General features: G+C 45.1%; 2 protein-coding genes across 9 annotated transcripts in view; one reads left to right on the top strand and one right to left on the bottom strand.

The window, feature by feature from the left end:
• The window catches only part of L3MBTL3 (L3MBTL histone methyl-lysine binding protein 3), an 86,265-nt gene that overhangs the window by 47,831 nt on the left and 16,318 nt on the right, over window positions 1–22,116 (bottom strand). For all 8 annotated transcript variants that reach the window (XM_002190364.6, XM_012572644.5, XM_072926896.1 and 5 more), the window contains exons 3-6: window positions 6,960–7,071; window positions 4,618–4,777; window positions 3,487–3,625; window positions 2,049–2,133 (exon numbers count right to left, since the gene is read on the bottom strand). In XM_002190364.6, coding sequence (XP_002190400.2) covers window positions 2,049–2,133; window positions 3,487–3,625; window positions 4,618–4,777; window positions 6,960–7,071 — 496 coding nt within the window. The remainder of the gene's footprint in view (window positions 1–2,048; window positions 2,134–3,486; window positions 3,626–4,617; window positions 4,778–6,959; window positions 7,072–22,116) is intronic.
• Window positions 9,691–18,135, top strand: LOC116806778 (uncharacterized). Its single transcript, XM_072926899.1, has 2 exons — window positions 9,691–10,479; window positions 16,396–18,135. Exon 2 carries the CDS (start codon window positions 16,403–16,405, stop codon window positions 17,762–17,764), a length of 1,362 nt encoding a protein of 453 aa, XP_072783000.1. The 5' UTR covers window positions 9,691–10,479; window positions 16,396–16,402; the 3' UTR covers window positions 17,765–18,135.

The raw sequence follows: 22,116 nt of genomic DNA, 5'->3' as shown, positions 1-22,116 counted from the left end.
AAATGCGCTCATGGTGTTGTTCAGAACTTATTTCAGAAAAAGAATTTCTGTAGGCTGAAAGGCACCAGGAATGTGAAGGTTCCTAGTTTGTCCAGAAACATTTCCAGCAGTTCAAACCTTGATTAGTAACAAGGAAAAGCTCCTTCAGGCGGCAAGAACAATTTACAAAGTCTTGCTCCAACATGTTTTTCCTTATTGCTTCTAAGAAGCATTAAGATATACAGTTTGCAAATGTGTAAAAAGATTAGTAAAAATATGTTAAAATAACCCAGTATTTTAAGGGGTTTCTTTTCCCCTCATGACCTTCTTTAACTGGAAAGCATTTTCAAATGGATACTGCTCATAGTAAGGTTTTTTTTAACAAGGGTTGAAATACTCTACTTTTTAACAGTATTCAGACTGTTTCTCACCTACTCCATCACTTTGTAGTTTGATAGTTTTGGGTAAAAAGGCAGTGATTTAACAGCATTTTCTGCAAGCCTTCAGAACTGTCACCAGTGCTTTTTTTCCTCAGGATGTCATTAGCATATGACAGAAACCTCCAGTTTCAGGTTTGTTCACACAGTATGAACACTACACAGTAATTGTAATATTGTTATAGTCCATCTTAATAATGGCAACAGTTACACAGTTTTCAGGCCTTGAAAATAAGGCACTACCTGCACTAGCAATAGCCAGGAACTTCAAGAATAGATGGCTGGAGGCTGGCCACGTATGCATCTGATGTCATACACCTCTACTCTGCTCTACTGATCTCCACCTAAAATGCCTCCTCTGCACAGACAGCTTAGCATTTCAGACCATAAGCTCACACTGTCAGAAGGATTCATCACAGTCCACACTGTGATTCTGGCTTGATCCAGACTGTGGGCTACTCACAGGAAAAATAAATCATTTAAATAAGAGTCTGGCTTAGCATTTTAATTATTAAAACATGAACCATAACAATAGTGATGCCAAACTCTCCTGAAAAAAGCTTACAATAATGTAAAGAAAAGACAATACATTTCAGAATGATAGTGACCTCTCAACACCATTAGACCACATTAATTTTATTTAGGATTTACCCAGTTTTTATTTATTCTATTAGACAAATTAATTGTACTTGGTTCTGAATACAAATTGGTCTTTGATACCAGTTTATATATTTATACTGATATTTTCTCAAATAAAAATTAAAAAAAAAAAAAACAACAGAAGAAATTTGTAAATCAGAGATTTCCACAAAGATCAGCTTGGTGCTTGTATCTCACATGCTTCTTATCTCTTCAGCCTTAGAAGCAACTGTAGAAACATTTCAGGAGTGATGCTGTCTTGGGAGGGGGATCTTTCATAACATTTTTTGTTGCATCTTCAACCAGTAGTTCATCTGCCTAGTGTACATCAGAGCTAACTGGAGTTCTGTGTTGATTAGTGGCCTGGCAACCTCTGTTAATGTCTCCCCATCTACCATAAGAAGCACTCTGGAGGGCAAGATGTAGGTCTGTGGTTGGTGTACCACTGAGATATAATAGCAGCTGATTCTCCCATTCTTCCCAAAACTATCTATCATACAAATGGCTTGAAAGAACAGCACTCATTTAAAATATGTTTTATTATGTTGCTTGATGCAGTATATGTCCCTTTGGATTGATTATAGCAATTATTCCTAAACAGTTCCATAAACGTGTCTATTTCCAGCACATAATGAAGATGCAAAACTGATCCCCAAGGAAACAAAAGTAAACTTTCACTTCTGCTTGATACACGTCTTTCAGCATCTGGGAACTCAATGGAGCTGATTCCCTCTAAGACTGGCACTATTTAGAGGGATGAAAAGAAAAAAACCTAAAATGCACATTAGTTGCATATACACTCACCAGATCCTCCCCTATGCTTCCTTAAAATGTAATTGCTGTAAATAACACTGTCACTGTCTTTTTACAGTAATGAAAAAAATTCAATAGGGAATATAAATTCTGTGAAACAATGCTGGCAGTTCCCAACAAGATATGGATATTACCTGAAGAACTGATGGCTGAGAAATTTTGTTTCGTAATCTAACTTACTTTGTTTCAAAACTGTTATCTCCCCTTTTCTTTTTCTCCTGGCTCTCTGCGAGACTCTCAAGATCCTTCCTTCAGGTTTGTCCTCCTAAATTAGAAAGAGAGGAAAAAAACTAAAAGTACAGTAACCTCATTAGCTTAGAAGTCCAGTATGATAAAAATCAAGACACTGAAGTTTAAACTGTGACTTCATTTAAATGGTTATTGACCCAGCTCTCTCCTACCTCAAACAAACGTGCAGATGTCTAACAGAAGCAAAGTGAGCCATCAGTGACAAATCACAGCAAACACAATGAAAATCGCAGGCAGAAGGACTCTCACCACTTGGCACTCAGCCAGCCAGCCTTGCCTGACCCAGAGACAGACCATGAAGCCTTCATCAGACCTCACTGAGACACTGATAAATAACAGTATCTTTGGCAAGTTCATGCTTCCAAAATTATTTAAAGAAAAATCTCTCACAGCTTTACTCTGTTTTGGGGTTTTTTTTTTCAAATGTACAATTTCTTTATTAAATACAAAATGGCACTGTGATCCTTTTAATTTTTTTCATTGTTTTTGTATTAACAGTTTTGTGAGCACCTGAGCAGATGAGCAGAGCAAGTACTCATTTGGGAGGGCAGATGCATGGAGACAAAGAAGGTACCCCCTGACTTTTGCATAAGATACTGCTATATGGAGAGCTGCAAATTCCCTCCTGACAACTCTAGTGCCTTCATCCTTTTGACAATTCTGTAGTAGCAGAACACTACCCTTCTCCCTGAAAACGGTGCTACCCCCAGTAGTGCCACAGCTATTGGGAAAAAACACATACTACAAGAAAACAAGCAGTATAGGAAGATGCTGTGGTTTTTCTTAGGAAGATAGGAAGATACTGTAAGTTTTTTCTAAAATGAAGAATAATTCCAAAGGGAAAAAAAAAAACCCAAAAGGTGCCCCAAAGCAACTTAAACTGCAACACAAAAGCAAAACAAATTTTTGTCTATGATTTTTAAAGGCAAATCACACTAAGAAAATCCAAAATATTCCCTTCTTAACTGTAATATAGCTTTCTTTGAAAATAAATTATTGGTCTATAGTTATTCATTCATATGCAAAATGACAAAGTAACAGGGTTGTTGGGAAATAGGTACTCCTGTTTTTCCATGCTGAAGACATGGCAAGTCAATGTTAGCATAATTTTTCCTTTAAATTCTGTTTGTTCTGCTCTTTAAAAAGCAGGGGAAAGAGACCAAAAACAGCTTTTATCAAATCATTGTCAATAATTACAATTTACTGCTGAGGCATAATTAAACTGGCAAACAAACCAACTACTTATTGTGGCTCTGACAGGGTGATGAAGTCTCTTCTCTTTGTGGACTGATGGAACTACTGACATTGCAATACAAGACAAAACTCCCACCCAAATACTTGCAGGAATGGGTTGACGATGCATACTAACAATTTCATCTGGATTCTCCTTCTTCTCCCCATTATCCCGGGACTCTTCTTTGAGAGGTACTTTTGCCTTTCTTTTCCGAATGCCTTTAGAATCATCTTCCCCATTGCATTCCATGCTGGGATTTTCCTCCTTTGGCTCTCTATCACAGAAGTAACACAATTACACAAAGCCAATATTATTTCACCTCTCATATTCATAAAACAAGTAAAAAAGCAAGTAAATGTGTGGGTCCCATAGTACTATACTGAATATATTCTTAGAAATACTACTGAAAATTAAGTCTGTCAAAAGAATTAATCTGAGAGACACACAATAGCAACTGTAAAAGGAAAGCTGTCAGCTTATGCTGAACAAGTTTTACATGTTTTAAACAGTGTGTCTTTTCTCATGTACCATCAAGTCTCCTGGAGAAGCAAACTGTGAAATGTTTAGGACTGCAGGGCAGTTTAGAGAAAGGAAGGCAAAGGTAATTGTTAAGTCTGACAAATCCAATTGGAGAAAGCTGGTATGTGACTGTACAAATTGCTAAACAAGAAATCAGAACAGAAAACTTTGAAGCAATTAGCTAAAATTAAGGAAAATTTACAAAATCATAAATGTTTAAAGCTGCCATAATCTAGCAATATGCAATACAGAATGGACACATTAACACAAACATGCTTTTATGATGAGATGAAATGCACTAACTAAAAAAAAGGAACTAAGAAACTGCAGTATGCTCATGTTTTCACTCACTGTCAGCTATAAAACAGCTCTTGCACTTAATTATAATTAACTTACCACCCCAACCATCTCATTACTGATTATCTTAATTCCAATGACTGAAACAGGGTGGGAGTCTGACACTGATTCATGCACCCCATAGACTGTTTTACTGCTTGCATCTGACAGCAGAACACAGCACACTGAGTAAAAAAGACTGCCTTCAATATCAGTGTTAGACAAAACCAAATGTTGTTAAGGCATTTACACAAAAAAACAGTGAAATAACATTATAAACCAATTGTGACACTGAAACTTGTCTGCTGAGTATTTCCCTCTGCCCCACCATGAACATTTTATCCCACCACTTTACTCTTGTGCTGCATTTATGCCATATTATTTGTTTCTATGCTTTATTATAGTACCTACTTGTTTTTTACTTGTTGGGCACATTTCTGGCTGCAAAATTTCCCTTCAGGAACAAATTCTTCTATGGCACCATATCGGTAACAGTTTTCACAGAAAACAAGTCCATCCATTTTTGCAGTTTCCTTCAACCTTGTGGGTATCCCTGTCTTTTCTGAAAAGGCTGCACAATGACAAAAGTTAACTTCACTTAGGCAGAGGTGATACATTCCCAAACATCCTTAGCGGGCCTTGACAAGCAAACAGAAAAACATCAGCCACAGCACTCTTGTCAGAATGAAGAACTAGGAGTTAGTGTTTGTATGAGGTCCACATTGCTGACAAGCAAGTCATTGCAACAGGAGAGAGGAACCCACTGTCCTGTGGTTCTGTCACGGCTTGATGTGGCTACTTGTGGAAGGACTGAATTTTGTGACAGGCACTGACTGCCCGCAGAGTCATCACCGTTTAGAATCCATGACCTCATCTCTTGCTGGTATGCCTATACCTAAATTTGGGAGAAAAGGGTTGGGGCGAGTAATCTTTAGATTAGTTGAAATTATTTCTTCAAGCAAATTGCTGACTACAGTCTGCAGCCTCTGGCAGCAGCTACTGCTCAACCTGCCTGAGGTCCACCAGAAGTGAAATGTCACTCAACTTGTAACAAAGCAATCTTCAAATACCAAGTTACTCACTGACCTAAGCTGCAATTTCCCCACAACAGACATAGCCCCTAGGAGAGGCTGTATCCCTGAGAGTGCAGTTACTTTCCCTCACAAGCAAGGATGAAGCACTGTCAGGTACCCCAGCCTCTAGAGCAGGTTGTTGTCTTTGTACCTCCCCAAAAGGCAAACTTCAAGTCACAGACTATTTATGTTGCACTATACTGTCTTTGGAAGCAGAGTCAAATGAACTCTTGCATGCAGGCTGTCTCCCCCAGAAGAATATATAATGTATGTTATATTAACACACCAGCATCATAAGTGATTCAAAACAACTATTTCTTCTCACAATGGACAATTTTAGCAGTGTTTTTACTTTTGGGGAGCAGTAAATTAATCAAGGATGGAGCAAGGTAGTAGCAGAAGGCTTACTTGATATGTTTTTACGTCCATAAACAGAGTTCAACTCAGTAGAAACAGAATTTTTTGTTTGGGTTTGTCAGACTGGAGGGGACTGAGAAATCTGCTTAGATATCTCAGTCCAAGTATAAAACCTGCTGTGCTACTACACTGTCATAGTGATGCTACTCTCATCACAGACTTGAAACCTGAATTAACTATCACTGCCTTGCTACAGAATACATTAACAGTGTTCTGCAGCTTCAGACCTCGAGGGGGCCCAAACCACTTTCCTACCAGTGTTAATGTCCCACATGACCATTATCAACACTGAAGGAGCAACATAGGAAAGCTCTCACTGACTTCTCGTGCTTATAGGGATGATTATGAAACAAAAATTGTGATGTCTGCTTTTCAAAGGTGTTACAGAATACATATTTTAAAAGAAAGTTGATAAAATGTAATACCAATGAGGAAAGAACTAGGTAGGTGTAAATAATCACAAAACCAGTTGTGATACTCTCTTTCACACTACTCCATCATTACTGGAGTCAGTGTAAAAAGATTGCAGTAATTTATGACCATGTAAACCACCTTTCCTTGAACAAAACAGGTGTTTCTTACTTTCCTTGAATAAAACAGGTGTTTCTTACTTCAGTATTTTAAATCCAGGAAACTTTATCTGGTAGATAGATGCAACTCTTAGAATTTTACCATTTAAGATAAACATTAACTGTTACTTCAGATTAATTTTAATGCTCAAAAAAAGCATAGTTGGTAGGAGCAAGGCATCTGTGGGGGTACACACTGCACATCTAACACTGATATCAGTAGTGGCAACTGTGCTGACCATACCAAGGCAGTTTGCAGTGCACAAATCAACTCTAGGCCGTTAGGAAAGTCTGTGGGTAGTCTGTGAGAACCAGCTCAACAAAAAATTAAATAATTTAAAATTCTCAATAATTACAATAAACTTATTATTTTGCAAATTAAATACAGGGAAAATACCAATTCTAAATTTAGAGAAAATTACTGTAAGGAAAAAACAAAAGTGGCTGCAATTTAACTTCAGATGTTTAACAGTGGAATTATTTTCTTTCAACTTGAAATTGATTTGTTTTCATACTAATTTACACCCATGTTTTCATACTAATTTACAACGGGTTACTTCATAAGAGATACTTTGTCCATTAAAGCAAGTAAATAAGTTTTTTTTTTTTCTTTTCAGTGCAAGCTTTAAGGAAAGTTGATGCATTAAAGAGACTACAGTCTACCACAGAAAATGTTTACGGCTTCTTAACTGACCTTCTTGAGCAGTTGGAACCATCCAGGTTGTGGTAGCAGTTGCCTTTTTAACACTTTCCATCTCAGTTTCATCTGTAATTACTTCCAGGGCCCCAAATTCATTGACTCTAAACTGTAAGACAAAACAAATGGCAAAGAGCATAGTAAAAATTTACAAGAAGTTGCTTGAAGTGTCTTCTATTCAATACAGTTTTTACATGGTGTCCTCATCATATTGCCTATTTTCTGTGTTTCTGCTTATCCCCATGGAATTCAAAACAAGCCATTCTTGTTTCTATCAAGCCAAATCTGAATTCATTTTGATATCTATAAATATTAATTTGCAATAGATGCTGATCCAGATGCCTCCAATATCTAACTTACACACACATATTAAAAAAAGAAAAAAAAACAGTAAGTAAGAAATTCATGGGAACATCCCCTAGCCATATGTTTTTCACTGCCAGCAAAATAACACACTCCAGACACTGAGTATTCTTTCTGAGGACAAGGGAGCTGAATGAACATCACACACCAAATGCTTCATAGAGCACAGAAATTTCAGCATTCTCTGAAAACACAGTACTTCCCCACTAAAAAGCACACATAAACAAACATCTCAAGGCAGTTTATGAGGTGTTTAATTACACGCTGAATGTGATACTACTGTCAGCCAGACGCAAGGCTCAACAATGCCCCACATGCTGTGCTTACACTGGAGCACCACGAGTTAGAGCTGTCCTGCTGCCAGAAGAAAAGTTTCCTCCCAATGCTGTAGTGATTACAGCCCTACCACATGAAAATAATTCTGCTTCCCAGTCACTACGTGGTTTGCAGGCCCAGCTGGTGACATGGGCTTAGCTCAAGGCAGTGTTTTGTCCCTGATGCTCTGAACAGTGCAGGGGTGCCTTTGCCACAGAGAACAGGTCTTTATCAGTGTGGCGCTCTTACTGACAGCTTACAGGGAAAATTACATCTGAGAGAGTTCTTCAAAGCTCTCCGGCATCCACCAGAGAGGATATTCCCTCAAGGCCATAGCATGAAGCCTATTTCTGTTCCTCTGGTCAGGCAACTTTACCTCGGGAAAATGATAATGGGAACAATTGCCTGGCACTACACTGATCCTTTCTGTGCCTCCAGAGAGGCACACCCTCACTTTGGACCCTGCCACAGTACAGTACTGAAAATAAGCCATTCTGGCTGCTAGCAAAGGTGACCCCTATATACACATACGTATAAAGTGTGCTTTCACTAATACAGCCTTAATATTTGCAAAGAGCCAACAAGTCCTAAGGAATGTGAACAGCTAAGAAACAGGCTAGGAGGTAGAAAAGGAAGAAGAGGCCCTCACACAGTCATAAGATATATGGAGCTAAGATTTTTCCTTGTGATCAGCTGTGCTCACTACAGATATGAAAGCATGGACAAACTGCTGATAAATCCATCTGGACAGAAACACCATGAGTTCAACTTTGAAAGGCAACCAAATGCACTAAACACCACGTGCTGATGCTTCAGTTTGTGGAGAGACATTCATGCTGTTCCAAGCACAGAAAATCAGTAGAGTTACTATTCAGAAGAGTCTTACAGCTGACTTACGCACTCAGTCTTGTTCCTATTTTGGTTAAGCTCATTTTTGCTATTTGTGCTTTGCTGCCTCTGCAACAAGTGGATGTCAGAGGGAAAACCTTCCTCGCTTTCAAGAGCTCCAACTCTGCAAGAGCTGTCTCACAGCAGGCAAGCTGTGAAAGTGAGCCAAGACACCTGCAGGTTGCTGCAGCCTACCAGCAGGCTGGGCACAGGGAGGTTACTGAGCAGCGCTTGGAAACACTCTCCCACGCCTTTGTAAAGTGTCAGCTGGAACTTCCACGTGCAAAAGGTATTTCTGAACAGTCCTGGGATACCTAAATACCTGGAATGTTTCTGCATGGTTCAATCAATGGCCAGCCCTGACACCACACACATGTTCCTCCTCCACCGGGGCCTATTGTGGAATGCAAGGACATCCCCCCAGGTAATGCAGTGATCTGCCAGCCCATCTGGCTCCAGAGGGCTCACTGCTGACTGATAGGCACCAAACAGTGGAAGACAGATAACTGCAGGGAAGGCAGCTCCCAGCCTCTCTTTCCCTGGAGGCTGTTAACAGCAGCAACAGCTGAACCATTAAGGAAAAGCTCCTTAAGGGGCTCCTCAAAGCCAGGCAACTGGCGCTAAGATGGTCTCAGTGATGGGGAGTGACAACTTGCCACTGCCTTAGCGGGCGGGAGGGCACAACAGTCCAGCTGGGCACTGCTTCACTGATCACTGTAACTCCTGGTTACTCCTGTAACTCCTGCAGCCTTGCCTTTATCGGTGTCAGAGGCCTCCAGCTCCTCTTTAGAGGCAAACTTGAATTCATGATTGCTCTCACTCCTTATTTTCCCAGCAATAGCATCAGCACTAGTGTATACCCCAAGCTCTTTGTGGCTAACCAGAGCAACACCTCAGACCTGGGAAGTAATACTCTGGTTTTAGCTGGGGAGGAAAAGACATGAACAGCTTGTGACAAAGGTTAACTGCTTAAAAACAGGATAAATAGACGTACAAAGCGGCATGGTACACAAAGTCATCACAGGATAATAGCTGCCAGAGCAACATGCCAACTAGTGTATACTGCTGGAAGCATGACAAAAAAGGATCTAGATTAATGGTGGTTTATGTGCCTATGAAAAAATTCAGCTCATTTGTAAGCCTCTTCTATTTGGAGTGTTGTGGGAGGGGGTGTGGCTAGTGACCTCCCTGCATTGCCATGGGAGGCCACAGATGTGTAGCTTTCCCGCCTCCCAAGTTGTCTGTTATCTGTTCTCCCTTCCCCCAGTTTATGTCAATCATTTTGTACTCCTTCCCTTTGTTCTGGAAAGTTCTAAGTTCTTTGTACCCCCATTGGTTCCTCCCCCGAAACCACTCCTTCCCTCCATCCCAGTTGGCCGTTGCCATGTCACTCTCCGTTGACTCCACCCTCATACCCTCACCCGGTTGGATGCTCTACCCCTTGACCCTCCTTCCCTGTTACAGTTATAAACCCTGCCCCGCCCTGGTTCGGGGCTCTCAGAGCTGGCTCGCCCTCTGAGTGGTTGCTTCCCTTCACCCTCCTCGCCTTCCCTCGATAAACCCTCGGAATAAAGCCGCCTGAGAGACCCCGCCTGGTGGAAGACTCTCTTTATTACCATCATAGCGTGCCCGAAGTCCCCGACGCAGTCGGAGCGGACCGGTCATCGCTACAACTGGCGCCCGAACACGCTGACCCCTGCACGGAGTCAAGCGGAGAGCGTCTCCTCGACAGCTTCGACTCCGTGAGCCGGCTGCCCGAGGAAATCAAGCGCCGTTCGGACGTGGTTCCACGGACGACGGTGCTTCGTTTTCTGAAGACCCCTCGCCTCGTGGGCTGCAGACACCCGGAGGAGCAGGAACAGCAGCTTCGGTGAAGCTCCCTCGCACTCCGGACCTGCAGCGCTTCCACCCCCCTTTGAGGCTATCTTCTTTTCGACGGGCGTCCTTTGTGGTGAGTTTTCGTGCCCCGTCTGGCACCTGACCCCGTCTCTTTTCTTTTCTGTTTCTCCTTTGCCTCCTTGGGGAATTTTTTAGCCGTATTGACATAATGGGAAACCGTATGTCTCCGGCTCGGCGGGATTTTTATTCCCATGTTAAGTCCTCCCTCGTTCTGGGAAATATTTCTTTTAACAAAAGGGATTTAAAAGCCTTAATTAACTTAATTTTTGACCACCTTCCTGACACTGCGCAGGAAGATTTTAACTCGGTTCAGTTCTGGGGAAAAGTTGGGCGTTTATTATACGATTTACAAGTTAAGGGCAATTTTAAAGTGGGACGTTTCTTTCCTTTATTTCATTCTATTTTTACGTTATTTAAACAAAAACGGGAGAGTTGGGCCCCCAGTTTTCCTAACCCTCATTCCGTCCCCCCCACTCCTAACCCCTTTTCCCCTAAGGGTGGGTCGGGCAGCAGACCCTGCCAAAGTCCGGCACAGGGTTGCCACCGTCTCCCTGCTGCTCCCCGTCCCATCCTGTCCTCTTTTCGACCTGGGACTGGCCACCCCAGTTCGACCCTTTCCTCGTCCCAAGACCCTCAGACCCCTGTCCCCAGTTTAAAACCTTGCTGTTCAATTCCTAATCTGTGCCAGCATACATCACAAAATGGCGCCGGCCGCATGGCCGAGCTGGCATCAGAAGCGCCACAAAATGGCGTCCCAGCTCCTCCCCACCCCCCTCGGGTTCCCGCCATTTCCCCATTGACCCCTCCTCCGTCGAGTGCCGCCCCTGCGTCGGGTCCCGCCCCGTCTGATGCGTCGATGGTGTCATCGTCGGGACCCGCCCCTTCCGTCCCCTTGACCGCGCCCCTGGGTGGGCCCCCGGTGGGAGGGACCGGCCTACAGGAAGGCCACGCCCCTGTGGGTGGGAACTCCCTGCCGGAAGGCCCCGCCCCGGGAGGTGGGTCTAGTCCCGCCTCCCCCTCTCCAGCCACTTCCGGTTCCCACGCTACCGGAACCGGAAGTCGGCCTGGCCGGAAGCAGGCCATCTTGGCCTGCGGGGCTCCACGCCACCGGAGCCCAACGGTCAGGGAGAGGTTCAAGGCCCTCACCCGTCCTGCCTCATCCTCCGAAGAGGATGAGGACAGGGACAGCCCCCGGCCCACACCTAGGTCGGGAGGCGGGTGGGCTAAGATACGGGCAGCGGCCATCGAGGACGGGGACTTAGACCTCGCCCGTGACCTTGGGCCTTTTGCGGCACCGGTGATAAGGGAGAGGGGAAAGCGGCCCCGGTGGGAGCAAGTACCATACGCTGAGGTGAAGGAGCTGAGGAAAGCGGCAAAGGACTATGGCCGCGAGTCGCCATTCTTTAAAAATGTACTGGACCTTACTTTTTCCGGACGGACACTGGTACAGCATGATATCAAGTACATTGCCAAATCCCTGTTGTCCCCCACGGAACTGCTGCTTTGGGAGGTTCAGTGGAAAAAGCTGCTGAAACCTCTCATTATAAAGCACAACCTAGCAGCGACCCTGGGCACGGGTGATGAGGTAATGGAGGCTGTTGCGGGAGATGGAGAGTTCGGCCAGCCAGAGGACCAAATCCAACTACCAATTGCGCTCCTCGATGACATCAGAGAGGCTGGCCGTGCCGCGCTACTGAAAATACCGGACGGCAGAACTCCCTCCCAAAGTTTTTCCACCATTCTCCAAGGACCGGACGAGTCGTTTATCAAATTTGTCGACCGCCTCAGAGAGGCCATAGACAGGCAGATAGAGCACCCTGCGGCGAGGGAAGAGCTCCTCCGAAAGATGGCAGTGACCAACGCCTCTGCGGAGACCAAGAAGATCTTGAGGGCGTTACCGCAGGACCCCGAGCCCACCATCTCCCAGATGGTGGAGGCATGCGTCAAAGCAACATCTACAGAGGTAACGGTCGCGATGGCAGTGAGTAAAGGGGTGGGGGAGGCAATGTTAAATATGAACACTGTGCGCTGCTTCGGGTGTGGCCAGATGGGCCACATACAAGCGAACTGTCCACACTGGCCCCCGGAGCAGTTCTACAACCCGTATATGCCTTCCCCAAGACCCCCACCAAGGAACTCTTTCCCGCCATACCAGCCGGCGGGAAACGGGCCGCGGAGCGCGAGGAGGGGCCGCGTGAGGACAACAAATGGCCCTTCTCAGCGCCCGAGCCTCCCTACTATCCGGGAGGACCAATGGCCCAGGGGACAGTTTCGGAGGATTGGCGGAGCACCGACGACGGACTTCGCCTCCTCCGAAGAACGGCCAACTTAGATCCTGGCCGCCGCCGGGTCCTCAAGAGCTCAATGACTGTCACCTTCCAGGATGAGGACCTGGTGAGAGTCCCCGCGGGGTTCCTGGAGCCCCCTCACTGCCAGGGCGAAGCGACCGTCCTCATTGTTGGAGACGCAAGGCACACACCCGACAGGATCTCCATCATCCCTGAAGTGGTGTGTGTCCCACCGGGGTCCGAGGTAACGGTCTCGGTCACCTGCCATGAGCCCCCCTACACCTTGGGCAGAGGACTCCCTTTCGCCCTGCTCTATCTGCTGGACTCAAACGACCTCTCTGAACGGAACTCTGAACAGGACATTCATGTTTTTCTGACTCAAAATGTAACTAAAGAAAGACCTATAATTCGGACTGTGCTTTCGTTACAGGGAAAGTCGGTGGCGATGGACCTAATGGCAGACACTGGGGCGGATGTCACCATCATTCCCAGGGCAAAGTGGCCCCGCGACTGGGAGTTGGTGCCCCCTTGTGGCACAATCTCCGGGGTGGGCGGAGCTGTCAACTCCATGCGCAGCCGACGCTTGGTAAGTGTGGAGGGTCCAGAGGGACAAATAGCCACAATTCGACCGTTTGTGGTTTCTTCAAATATCATGCTATTAGGCAGGGACGTATTGTCCCAGTGGGGTGCCCGCCTTGACATCCCTAGCCCTGCGTGGGATTTTTAGTGTGGGCCACTGCGGAGCGCACCTCCCCACCGTTGAATTGGAAGACCGATGTTCCGGTGTGGGTGGATCAGTGGCCCCTTGTGGAGGAAAAATTAAATGCGCTCAACGAACTTGTAGAGGAGCAGGTACGCCTTGGGCATTTAATACCCTCCACCAGCCCTTGGAACACCCCTGTCTTTGTAATTAAAAAACCAGGCAAAGACAAGTGGCGCCTGCTCCAGGACCTTCGCAGGGTAAATGATGTCATTGAAGACATGGGCCCCCTCCAGCCTGGGCTTCCCTCACCCTCCATGCTTCCCCGGGATTGGCAGCTCGCAGTCATTGACATCAAGGACTGCTTTTTTAACATCCCCCTGTATCCTGGAGATGCCCCCAGGTTCGCCTTTTCCGTTCCATCAATTAATCGGGCGGAACCTTATAAAAGGTATCAATGGACCACCTTGCCCCAGGGAATGAAAAATTCTCCAGTGCTCTGCCAGACCTTTGTAGCACAGGTTCTTTCGCCAGTCCGCCGGCTTTTCCCTGAAGCCATCATATTACATTACATGGACGACGTTCTTGTCTGCGCGGAGACGACCACCTACCTCCGCGCAGCACTTAATAAGACGATAAAAGCCATCAAGGATGCGGGTTTCCAGATTGCGGAGGAGAAGATCCAGCTCTCCGCCCCATGGAAGTATCTGGGCATCACCATCACAGGAAGGACCGTCGCGCCCCAGTCTGTGACCATCAAGGACGACCCACGGACCCTGCGGGATCTGCAGCAGATCTGCGGCACCATCACGTGGATCCGACCTCTCCTGGGACTCACCACGGAGGAACTGGCGCCCCTCTTCGAACTCCTGAGAGGAGATGGCGACCTGGCTTCTCCACGCGAGCTGACACCTGCCGCGAAGGGAGCCCTGGAGAGAGTCGCGGAGGCCATCAGATCCCGCCAGGCGCACCGTGTGGACCGGGTCCTTCCCCTTACCCTTGCCATCTTGGGTAAGTGCCCAAACTTCCATGGGTTGCTGTTTCAGTGGGATGCTGAGCGTAAGGACCCACTCCTTATCATCGAGTGGCTGTTCCTTCCGCACCAGCCCCCAAAGACCATCTCCACACCCGCTGAATTGATGGCCAAACTCATCATTAAAGGCAGGCAACGCCTCCGGACCCTCGCAGGGTGCGATCCGGCGTGCATTTATGTCCCTTTAAATCTGGAGCAATTGGAGTCTCTTCTACAAACAAATGAAAACCTCCAAATTTCCTTAGACAGCTATCCTGGCCAGATCTCAATACATTATCCTAAACATAAACTGTTTAAGGATACCTTCTATTTGGCCCCAAAATCTTACAAAAGTAAAACACCAATTAAAGATGCTCTCACAGTGTTCACTGATGGGTCAGGAAAATCCCACAAATCAGTGATCACTTGGAACGATCCGGAGAGTCAGAAGTGGGAGTCTGACATCCAAATCGTTGAGGGTTCCCCCCAGATCGCAGAACTTGCTGCGGTCGTGAGAGCATTCAAAAAATTTCAACAGCCTTTCAATCTGGTTACTGATTCGGCGTATGTAGCCGGGATAGCAGAGCGAGCAGAACACGCCATGCTCAAAGAAATTCAAAACAAAAAACTGTTCGGGTTGCTCACGGAATTAATTTGGCTGATCTCCCACCGCGAGCAACCCTATCACATAATGCACGTCCGGGCGCACACAGACCTGCCAGGAACCATCGCTGAGGGTAACCGGAGGGCGGACCATTTAGCAGCGGTTATCGCCATCACCTCTTCTTCTGTACATGCAATTACTAATACCGTCCCAGACATCTTTGCACAGGCAAGGCTCAGCCATGCGTTCTTCCACCAGAACGCTCCTGCCCTTGCCAGGCAATTCAAAATTTCCAAGGAGCAGGCCAAGGCCATCCTCGCCACTTGCCCCAGCTGTCAGTCCCTCGCCCTTCCACCAGTGGCGTCAGGGGTTAACCCCCGGGGACTGGGAGCTTTGGAGCTGTGGCAGATGGATGTGACACACTACAATGCATTTGGCCGTCTCAAATACATACATGTGTCAGTTGACACATTTTCAGGTGCCATCTTCGCCTCTCTCCATACCGGAGAGAAGACGAAAGATGCGAAAAAACACTTATTCATGGCGTTCGCAACGCTGGGAGTCCCGAAGGCAATTAAAACCGACAACGGCCCGGGACTCACCTCCAAACAATTCGAACTGTTTCTGCAGCAATGGGGTATCAAACATACCACCGGCATTCCACATAATCCCACAGGGCAGGCCATAGTGGAGCGCTCCCACAAAGAACTTAAGAGATTGCTCGATCAGCAACATGACGTGGCGTTGTCCATGACTCCGGTCGAGCGCCTTTGTAAAGCACTTTATGTATTGAATTTCTTAAATTGCACCGACCGTGAGCCAGACCCGCCCGTCATCAGGCACTTTACGAACACCACGCGAGCACTTTTAAAGGAGCGCCCACCGGTCCTTGTCCGGGACCCGGAATCCCGAGCCATCACAGGGCCCTTTCCCTTAATAACCTGGGGGAGAGGGTATGCCTGTGTTTCAACAGCTAATGGCCCAAAATGGATTCCGGGAAAATACGTGAAGCCATTCCTAGAAGATGCCCCAGCTGCAGAACCACCGTCGCCACCGAACCCACAGGCTGCGTCTCCCACGACACCGGATGACGCAGTCGCGTGGAGAAGACGAAAGAAGAAGAGGACCGGGAGCCGTCCCAACTTGGTGTCCCGAGTCCTCATCACCAGACTGTACCACCCACCGGACTCGACATCGCAAAATACCCCTTCCCCCCCAGTTACCCTTCCCTTACCCCCTTACCTTACCCGCTTTCCCTATACCCCAGTGCCCTAAATTGTTTACTTTTTAACCTAAAAGGGGGAGCTGAGAGGGGAGGGAACCAAACCTCTTCTGTTATTTACGTTTTTCTCTTGCGTTGTTAGAATAAGGATGGCTGCCCACAAGTCACCAATCCGGGAGAAACATCAGGAATCGCCCCACTGCACCCAGCTGGCCGTCGCCGTGGCCTTTGTCATCCTGTGGCTACAAGCGGCGGACGGCTGGATTGTTCAGCAGCCGAAAGAGAACGTGTGGGTCACGCTTGCCAAGTCCTTGCAGCAGGACAATCTATGTTTGGCCATGGGCAGTGTGGACAACCCCTTGTCCACATGCCTGGTGGGGGTTCCCCTGGTTGCCGATGATTGGCCAGTGTTCAACTCCGACCTACTCCGAACCACGGGTAAGAGACCTAACCCGGTTGACACTTGGGACGAGTGGACAAAAATTCTATCAAACAGTAAAGAGGAACCCCAAGAATTGGACCTGCTGGGGTCCTCTCACGCAGAATACTGCGTAAAATTTTACTATAGAAGGCCAAGTCAGAATTGGCATGGACTTGACTTGGCCAAGAATACATACAGAAAGGATGTAACACCTTTAAGCAAAAAATATAATAGCCAAACCTGGTGCAATTACACCAGCCAGGTAGTTTCGGTTTCTTCCACACGTCCTAAGGTGTTGCCCAAGGGGATGTTTCTTATCTGTGGAGACAGAGTATGGTCAGGCATTCCATCTCGGCTCCAGGGAGGACCATGTAGCCTTGGCAAGCTTGCGACTCTCACTCCAAATAAAACCCAGATATTAGAATGGAGGAAGGAAAAACAATTGGCTCGCAAGAAACGTTCATACGACCAATTCGACTCAAATTGTGATTCACAGTTGTACAATTGGGGCAAGACAAAGAGAATCGCTGCGTCCATATTCCTTCCATGGTACGCAGCAGCAAAAGCCCTTGGTGAGCTTTCTCACCTGGAGTGCTGGGTAAACAAGAATGCCAACGCTACGTCGGCCGCCCTCTCAGACCTCCTGGCGGACGAACAGACCACCAGGCACGCAACCCTGCAAAATCGGGCTGCCATAGACTTTTTACTCTTAGCCCATGGCCACAGCTGCGAGGACTTTGACGGGCTATGCTGCTTCAATCTGTCATCGAGAAGCAAATCCATCCAGGCCCACATCCAACAGATAAAAGAGCAAGTAAAAGACTTAAAGACTGAGAACCCATCGGCTGCTGACCCTATAGACAAGACATTCTCGCAGTGGGGCATCCCCGGATGGGCAGCCCCCATCGTTAAAGGACTTATCTGGATTTTAGTTATTATTTTCCTTATTTTCATCGCTTTAGCCATCTTTAAACAATATTTAGTTAAGACTTTCGGTTCCGCTTATTTAGTTAATAAAGACGGGGGAGATGTGGGAGGGGGTGTGGCTAGTGACCTCCCTGCATTGCCATGGGAGGCCACAGATGTGTAGCTTTCCCGCCTCCCAAGTTGTCTGTTATCTGTTCTCCCTTCCCCCAGTTTATGTCAATCATTTTGTACTCCTTCCCTTTGTTCTGGAAAGTTCTAAGTTCTTTGTACCCCCATTGGTTCCTCCCCCGAAACCACTCCTTCCCTCCATCCCAGTTGGCCGTTGCCATGTCACTCTCCGTTGACTCCACCCTCATACCCTCACCCGGTTGGATGCTCTACCCCTTGACCCTCCTTCCCTGTTACAGTTATAAACCCTGCCCCGCCCTGGTTCGGGGCTCTCAGAGCTGGCTCGCCCTCTGAGTGGTTGCTTCCCTTCACCCTCCTCGCCTTCCCTCGATAAACCCTCGGAATAAAGCCGCCTGAGAGACCCCGCCTGGTGGAAGACTCTCTTTATTACCATCATAGCGTGCCCGAAGTCCCCGACGCAGTCGGAGCGGACCGGTCATCGCTACAGAGTGTAGGCAACAGAAAACCTAAAAGTAAAGTTTTCATCATAATATTTCCTCCAAGCCAAAATACAGTAAAGGCACTTCCCTAGGTGTCTTGACAGTTTGAAATGTCACAGCAGGTGACAGAGCCATTGAGCCAGCTTCTAAGGATAGATCCGTAGCTTTCTGAGAAATAAAAACTTGTTTTCAAGTCACAAAACTCCTTAAGTAAATATAGAAATTTGCATTGGATAAAAGGATTTCCCTTCAATCTGCCTTCATTGCATCAAACGGTGAAACTCCCCTTGACGCAAACAAAGGCTATAAACAAGCATTTAACAAATAAACTCACAAAAAAGACTGATTTGTGTCACTTCAATGTTTTAAAGAGAAGAAATTTTTAGGCTTATTGTGTATAAATTCAATCCACTTGACTTTTGTCAAATGCCTGTTGGCAAATTATAAGTAATCTCTTAAGGTGATTCTCTGTCCCATGCTATGAAGCCAATGGTCTTAAAAGATCAGACAGCAACAGAGAACAGAAAGAAACCTCAACAGCTTGGCTGAACAAATTCACATGAAGATAAACAGGAATAAATATAGCATCTGGATAGGAAATTTAATTTCCAAACTTTCATGTACAGGCAAGTAATGAGGGCAAAAATACACATGTTAAAGTAACTGCAATTCTTTTAATGCAAACATATTGTAACTGAGTTGGCAGGAAGAGTCCAGCTGCTAACAGGTAAGTACACAACACAGAACTTATTCAGCTACCTTGTCTGCAGTTTCCACAAGGATCAAGAACAATAGCTTCCACTCAAACATCACTAGAGATTCCTTCCACTCAGAGCTGAGATATATTTTCACATTCTCGGGAAATGATGCCTTGATATACTAAAACTTGAGCTTTTATGACTATTACTTTTATCCCCAGGAAAATTTTAATATTCATTCAATAGATAATGAACATACTGAGGGAAGCCAAAGCTTAAATAAATAATAATCAAACATTATCAATACTTTCTGAACCATTTCTGTCCATCCACATGCTAAGTTTTTCTACTCAGACCAATTACTTTCAATAAACATTTTCCAAAAGGTCAAAATTGTTTGAAAATTTACACAGGACTGAAACAAGTACCATAAGCACTAATATGAAGCCTTTGTCTACTACAAGCAATAGTATCACGCAAAGTATTTTATAAATGTTTCAGAAGAAGACAGGTTTTGTGTTACTAGTCCATTCCTGAATTTCCTACTTGAAAAACTTCCTTTTATATTTTAATTCCCACATACTCCTTGTCAGTTTGTACCCATTTTTTCTGAAGCCACCTTACCCAATGGATTACATAGCTGTAGTACCCTAACACTTACTCACTTGCTATATGATAGAGCAAGGAATTATATACCTCCTCAAACTCAATTTTATTGTGCTAAGCACAAGGAGGTCCTTCTGTTCTTACAAAAATGTTCTCCATCTTCCTGTTCAGCCTGTCATTCTTTGCCCACCATGTGCTATGTTGAACCACGGAAATCCCAGGGAACATGACAAAGCATAACGCCAGTGGGTTTAGAGAATTTCCATTTCTAATGGAAGTTCTTTGCCTTATCCTGCTGGCTAGAAGACACTGTGGTTTTATGCAGGGCTAATTGAATGCTAAAAGGGCTTTCAGTTCTCTTTTCCACATTTCATAAAAGTACTCTTGAGCATTTGTCTCTCTATGGGATGAAAAAAAATTGCAAACAATGAAAAATGTCTATCATATTGTAGATTAAGTATTAAAACCTCAAACCAGTTGGGAACAAATGCATACAATCTAGTTTCAATTTAAGTCCCCACTGTTACATGTGACTAATTCAGAGCAACACAGATCAGACTATCGGTGCTTGCTGTTACTCGTGCCCTCTTAAGAACGGGGAAGATCTCATTGGTTCCCACAGGTATCAAATCAGAATAAAATTGCTATTGTTGTATATATGGTAAAATCATTATTTGGGAGGACAGACCAAAAAAAAAAAACAACAAAACAAAAAAAAAAAAAAAAGGAAGAACAATCAAAGTGCAAAGGTAAAAAAAAGAAGAACAAAACCTCTACATATGTTTATGCACAGCTTTAATATAAATTAGAAAAATCAGCCAACACCACCATCTACTGGGCAAGACAAGGACAAAGAGTTCATTGCAATAAAAACAATTGTTGCTCCATTCTGACAGTAACTTCAGCAACAAAACATATCTTGACACCACAACAGTGATTGTGAACATTCTCAGAAGAAATCTGCGAAGTTTTTAATATCCAAAACACAAGTACATTGAGTAAATGTTCAATACTCTTGATGCCTATGAAGTAGCTAAGCCTAAAGTCAGAGAATTCCACAGCAGTTTGTCAATAACACCTGGGACTGCCATGATACAAGAACTACACTCTGATCTCCAGCTAGCAGAAAGTTATCATTCTTGGTGTTAATCACAGTTTAGTCACAGTGGTTTCAGTGGGACTCCTCAAATAAATAAGAGCTTTCCTGGCATTTTCCAGTCTTTTTAAAGTGAAGGAATTGTCTGCCACCATTGAATTGTCCAACCACATCCTGCTACATGCTGAACTACACGCTGAACTATTTTTAACATATTACTTAAGTTGAATAAGTTATTAAATGCCGGATCTTGTCCATTCAACCAGACCTCTCTTCCCTGAGTGTGTGATACACTCTACATGCACAATCACATACTACTTTATCCACAGAACCCCTGCCTCAGGCAAGGGCTGAATAGCATTCAGAAAAATGAGGCAGCTGTTGGTATTTTTATACTCTTTTTTCAAGCAGTAAAGCCAGTCTTATTTACTCTACATGGTTTGAAAGCAGAATGACTGTATATTTTCTTTTTTAAAAAACCCCAATGCACAACAAGGAACAAGTATCTAAAAAAGCTTTAGGCACTCTAACAATTACTGTTACAATGCGGTGTAAAGTAACTCCTGAAACAAAATCTCTTCTCAGCTACTTACAAAAGGGAAAACAACCCTCCCTTTGGTAGCTCTTCATCCTTCTGAGTACTCTGCTCCCAGCTTATTTTAAAGCACTCGGTAAGCACGTGATCCCTTACACTTGCCTCGTCACAAGATTTTGACTCTTTTAGGGATAGAGAATATTGGAGAAATGTGCTGTTCCCACACCTGCCAATTCTGCTTCTTCAATCATGAGAAAGGATCCTGCCTGCACACTGCTACACTGCAAGTATGGCAAAAGACAAACTTAAGCGGGATCACAGGGTATGTAGGGCTCCCTAAATCACAGTCAGCAGAAATTAAATTCCTCACCGCGACCAAGGGGCAAGGCCAGACCCACTCTCACTGGAAAGATGCTGTCAGCAAGAAAGGCAAGCACTTCCACCAATCTTGGACTGATTTTAAGATGCTCCAGTAACACTGCAATAGGCTAATCGTGAAGTAACAAAGAAGAGAGAAAAATTTGTATCCATAAAGAAAGGGTTTTTTTTCCTATCTGGGCAGGCACAAGCAGGAAGGAATTGCTATCAAATTATATCCTTCCAAAAATAAAAATAATAGGAGCATTCTCTCATCACTGCTGAACAGAAAGCTAAGGTACCATCAGAAAACATATCCCTTTAGCAAGAGAGACTGACATTTTCCCAGTATATACCAATACCTCAGTCCTGTCTACAGTAATGTTTATCTACTTTATTCTTAGACACTCCTCAGGCTCTTCCAAACCTCCCCCTATCCCACTTCAAGTGCTCAAGAATTATCTCAGTACCAGAGGGCTTCCCACTGATTTCTCTACACTGCAAACTCAGTCTGCCTTATTATCTCCACTTGAGTAGGAAATTGCAGCTAAACAGACTTTCTTAAGGTGACACATAAATCAGCAACAGAGCCAGAAGTCAAGGCCTGCCAAGATG

The sequence above is a fragment of the Taeniopygia guttata genome, chromosome 3 (assembly GCF_048771995.1).
Source record: "Taeniopygia guttata chromosome 3, bTaeGut7.mat, whole genome shotgun sequence".
NCBI classification, from domain to species: domain Eukaryota; kingdom Metazoa; phylum Chordata; class Aves; order Passeriformes; family Estrildidae; genus Taeniopygia; species Taeniopygia guttata.
This window is presented reverse-complemented; position numbering and strand designations above follow the sequence as displayed.

What these genes read in the sequence shown, in the direction of transcription:
- LOC116806778 (XM_072926899.1), top strand. Translation starts at nt 16,403, where the DNA reads ATGGCTGCCCACAAGTCACCAATCCGGGAGAAACATCAGGAATCGCCC.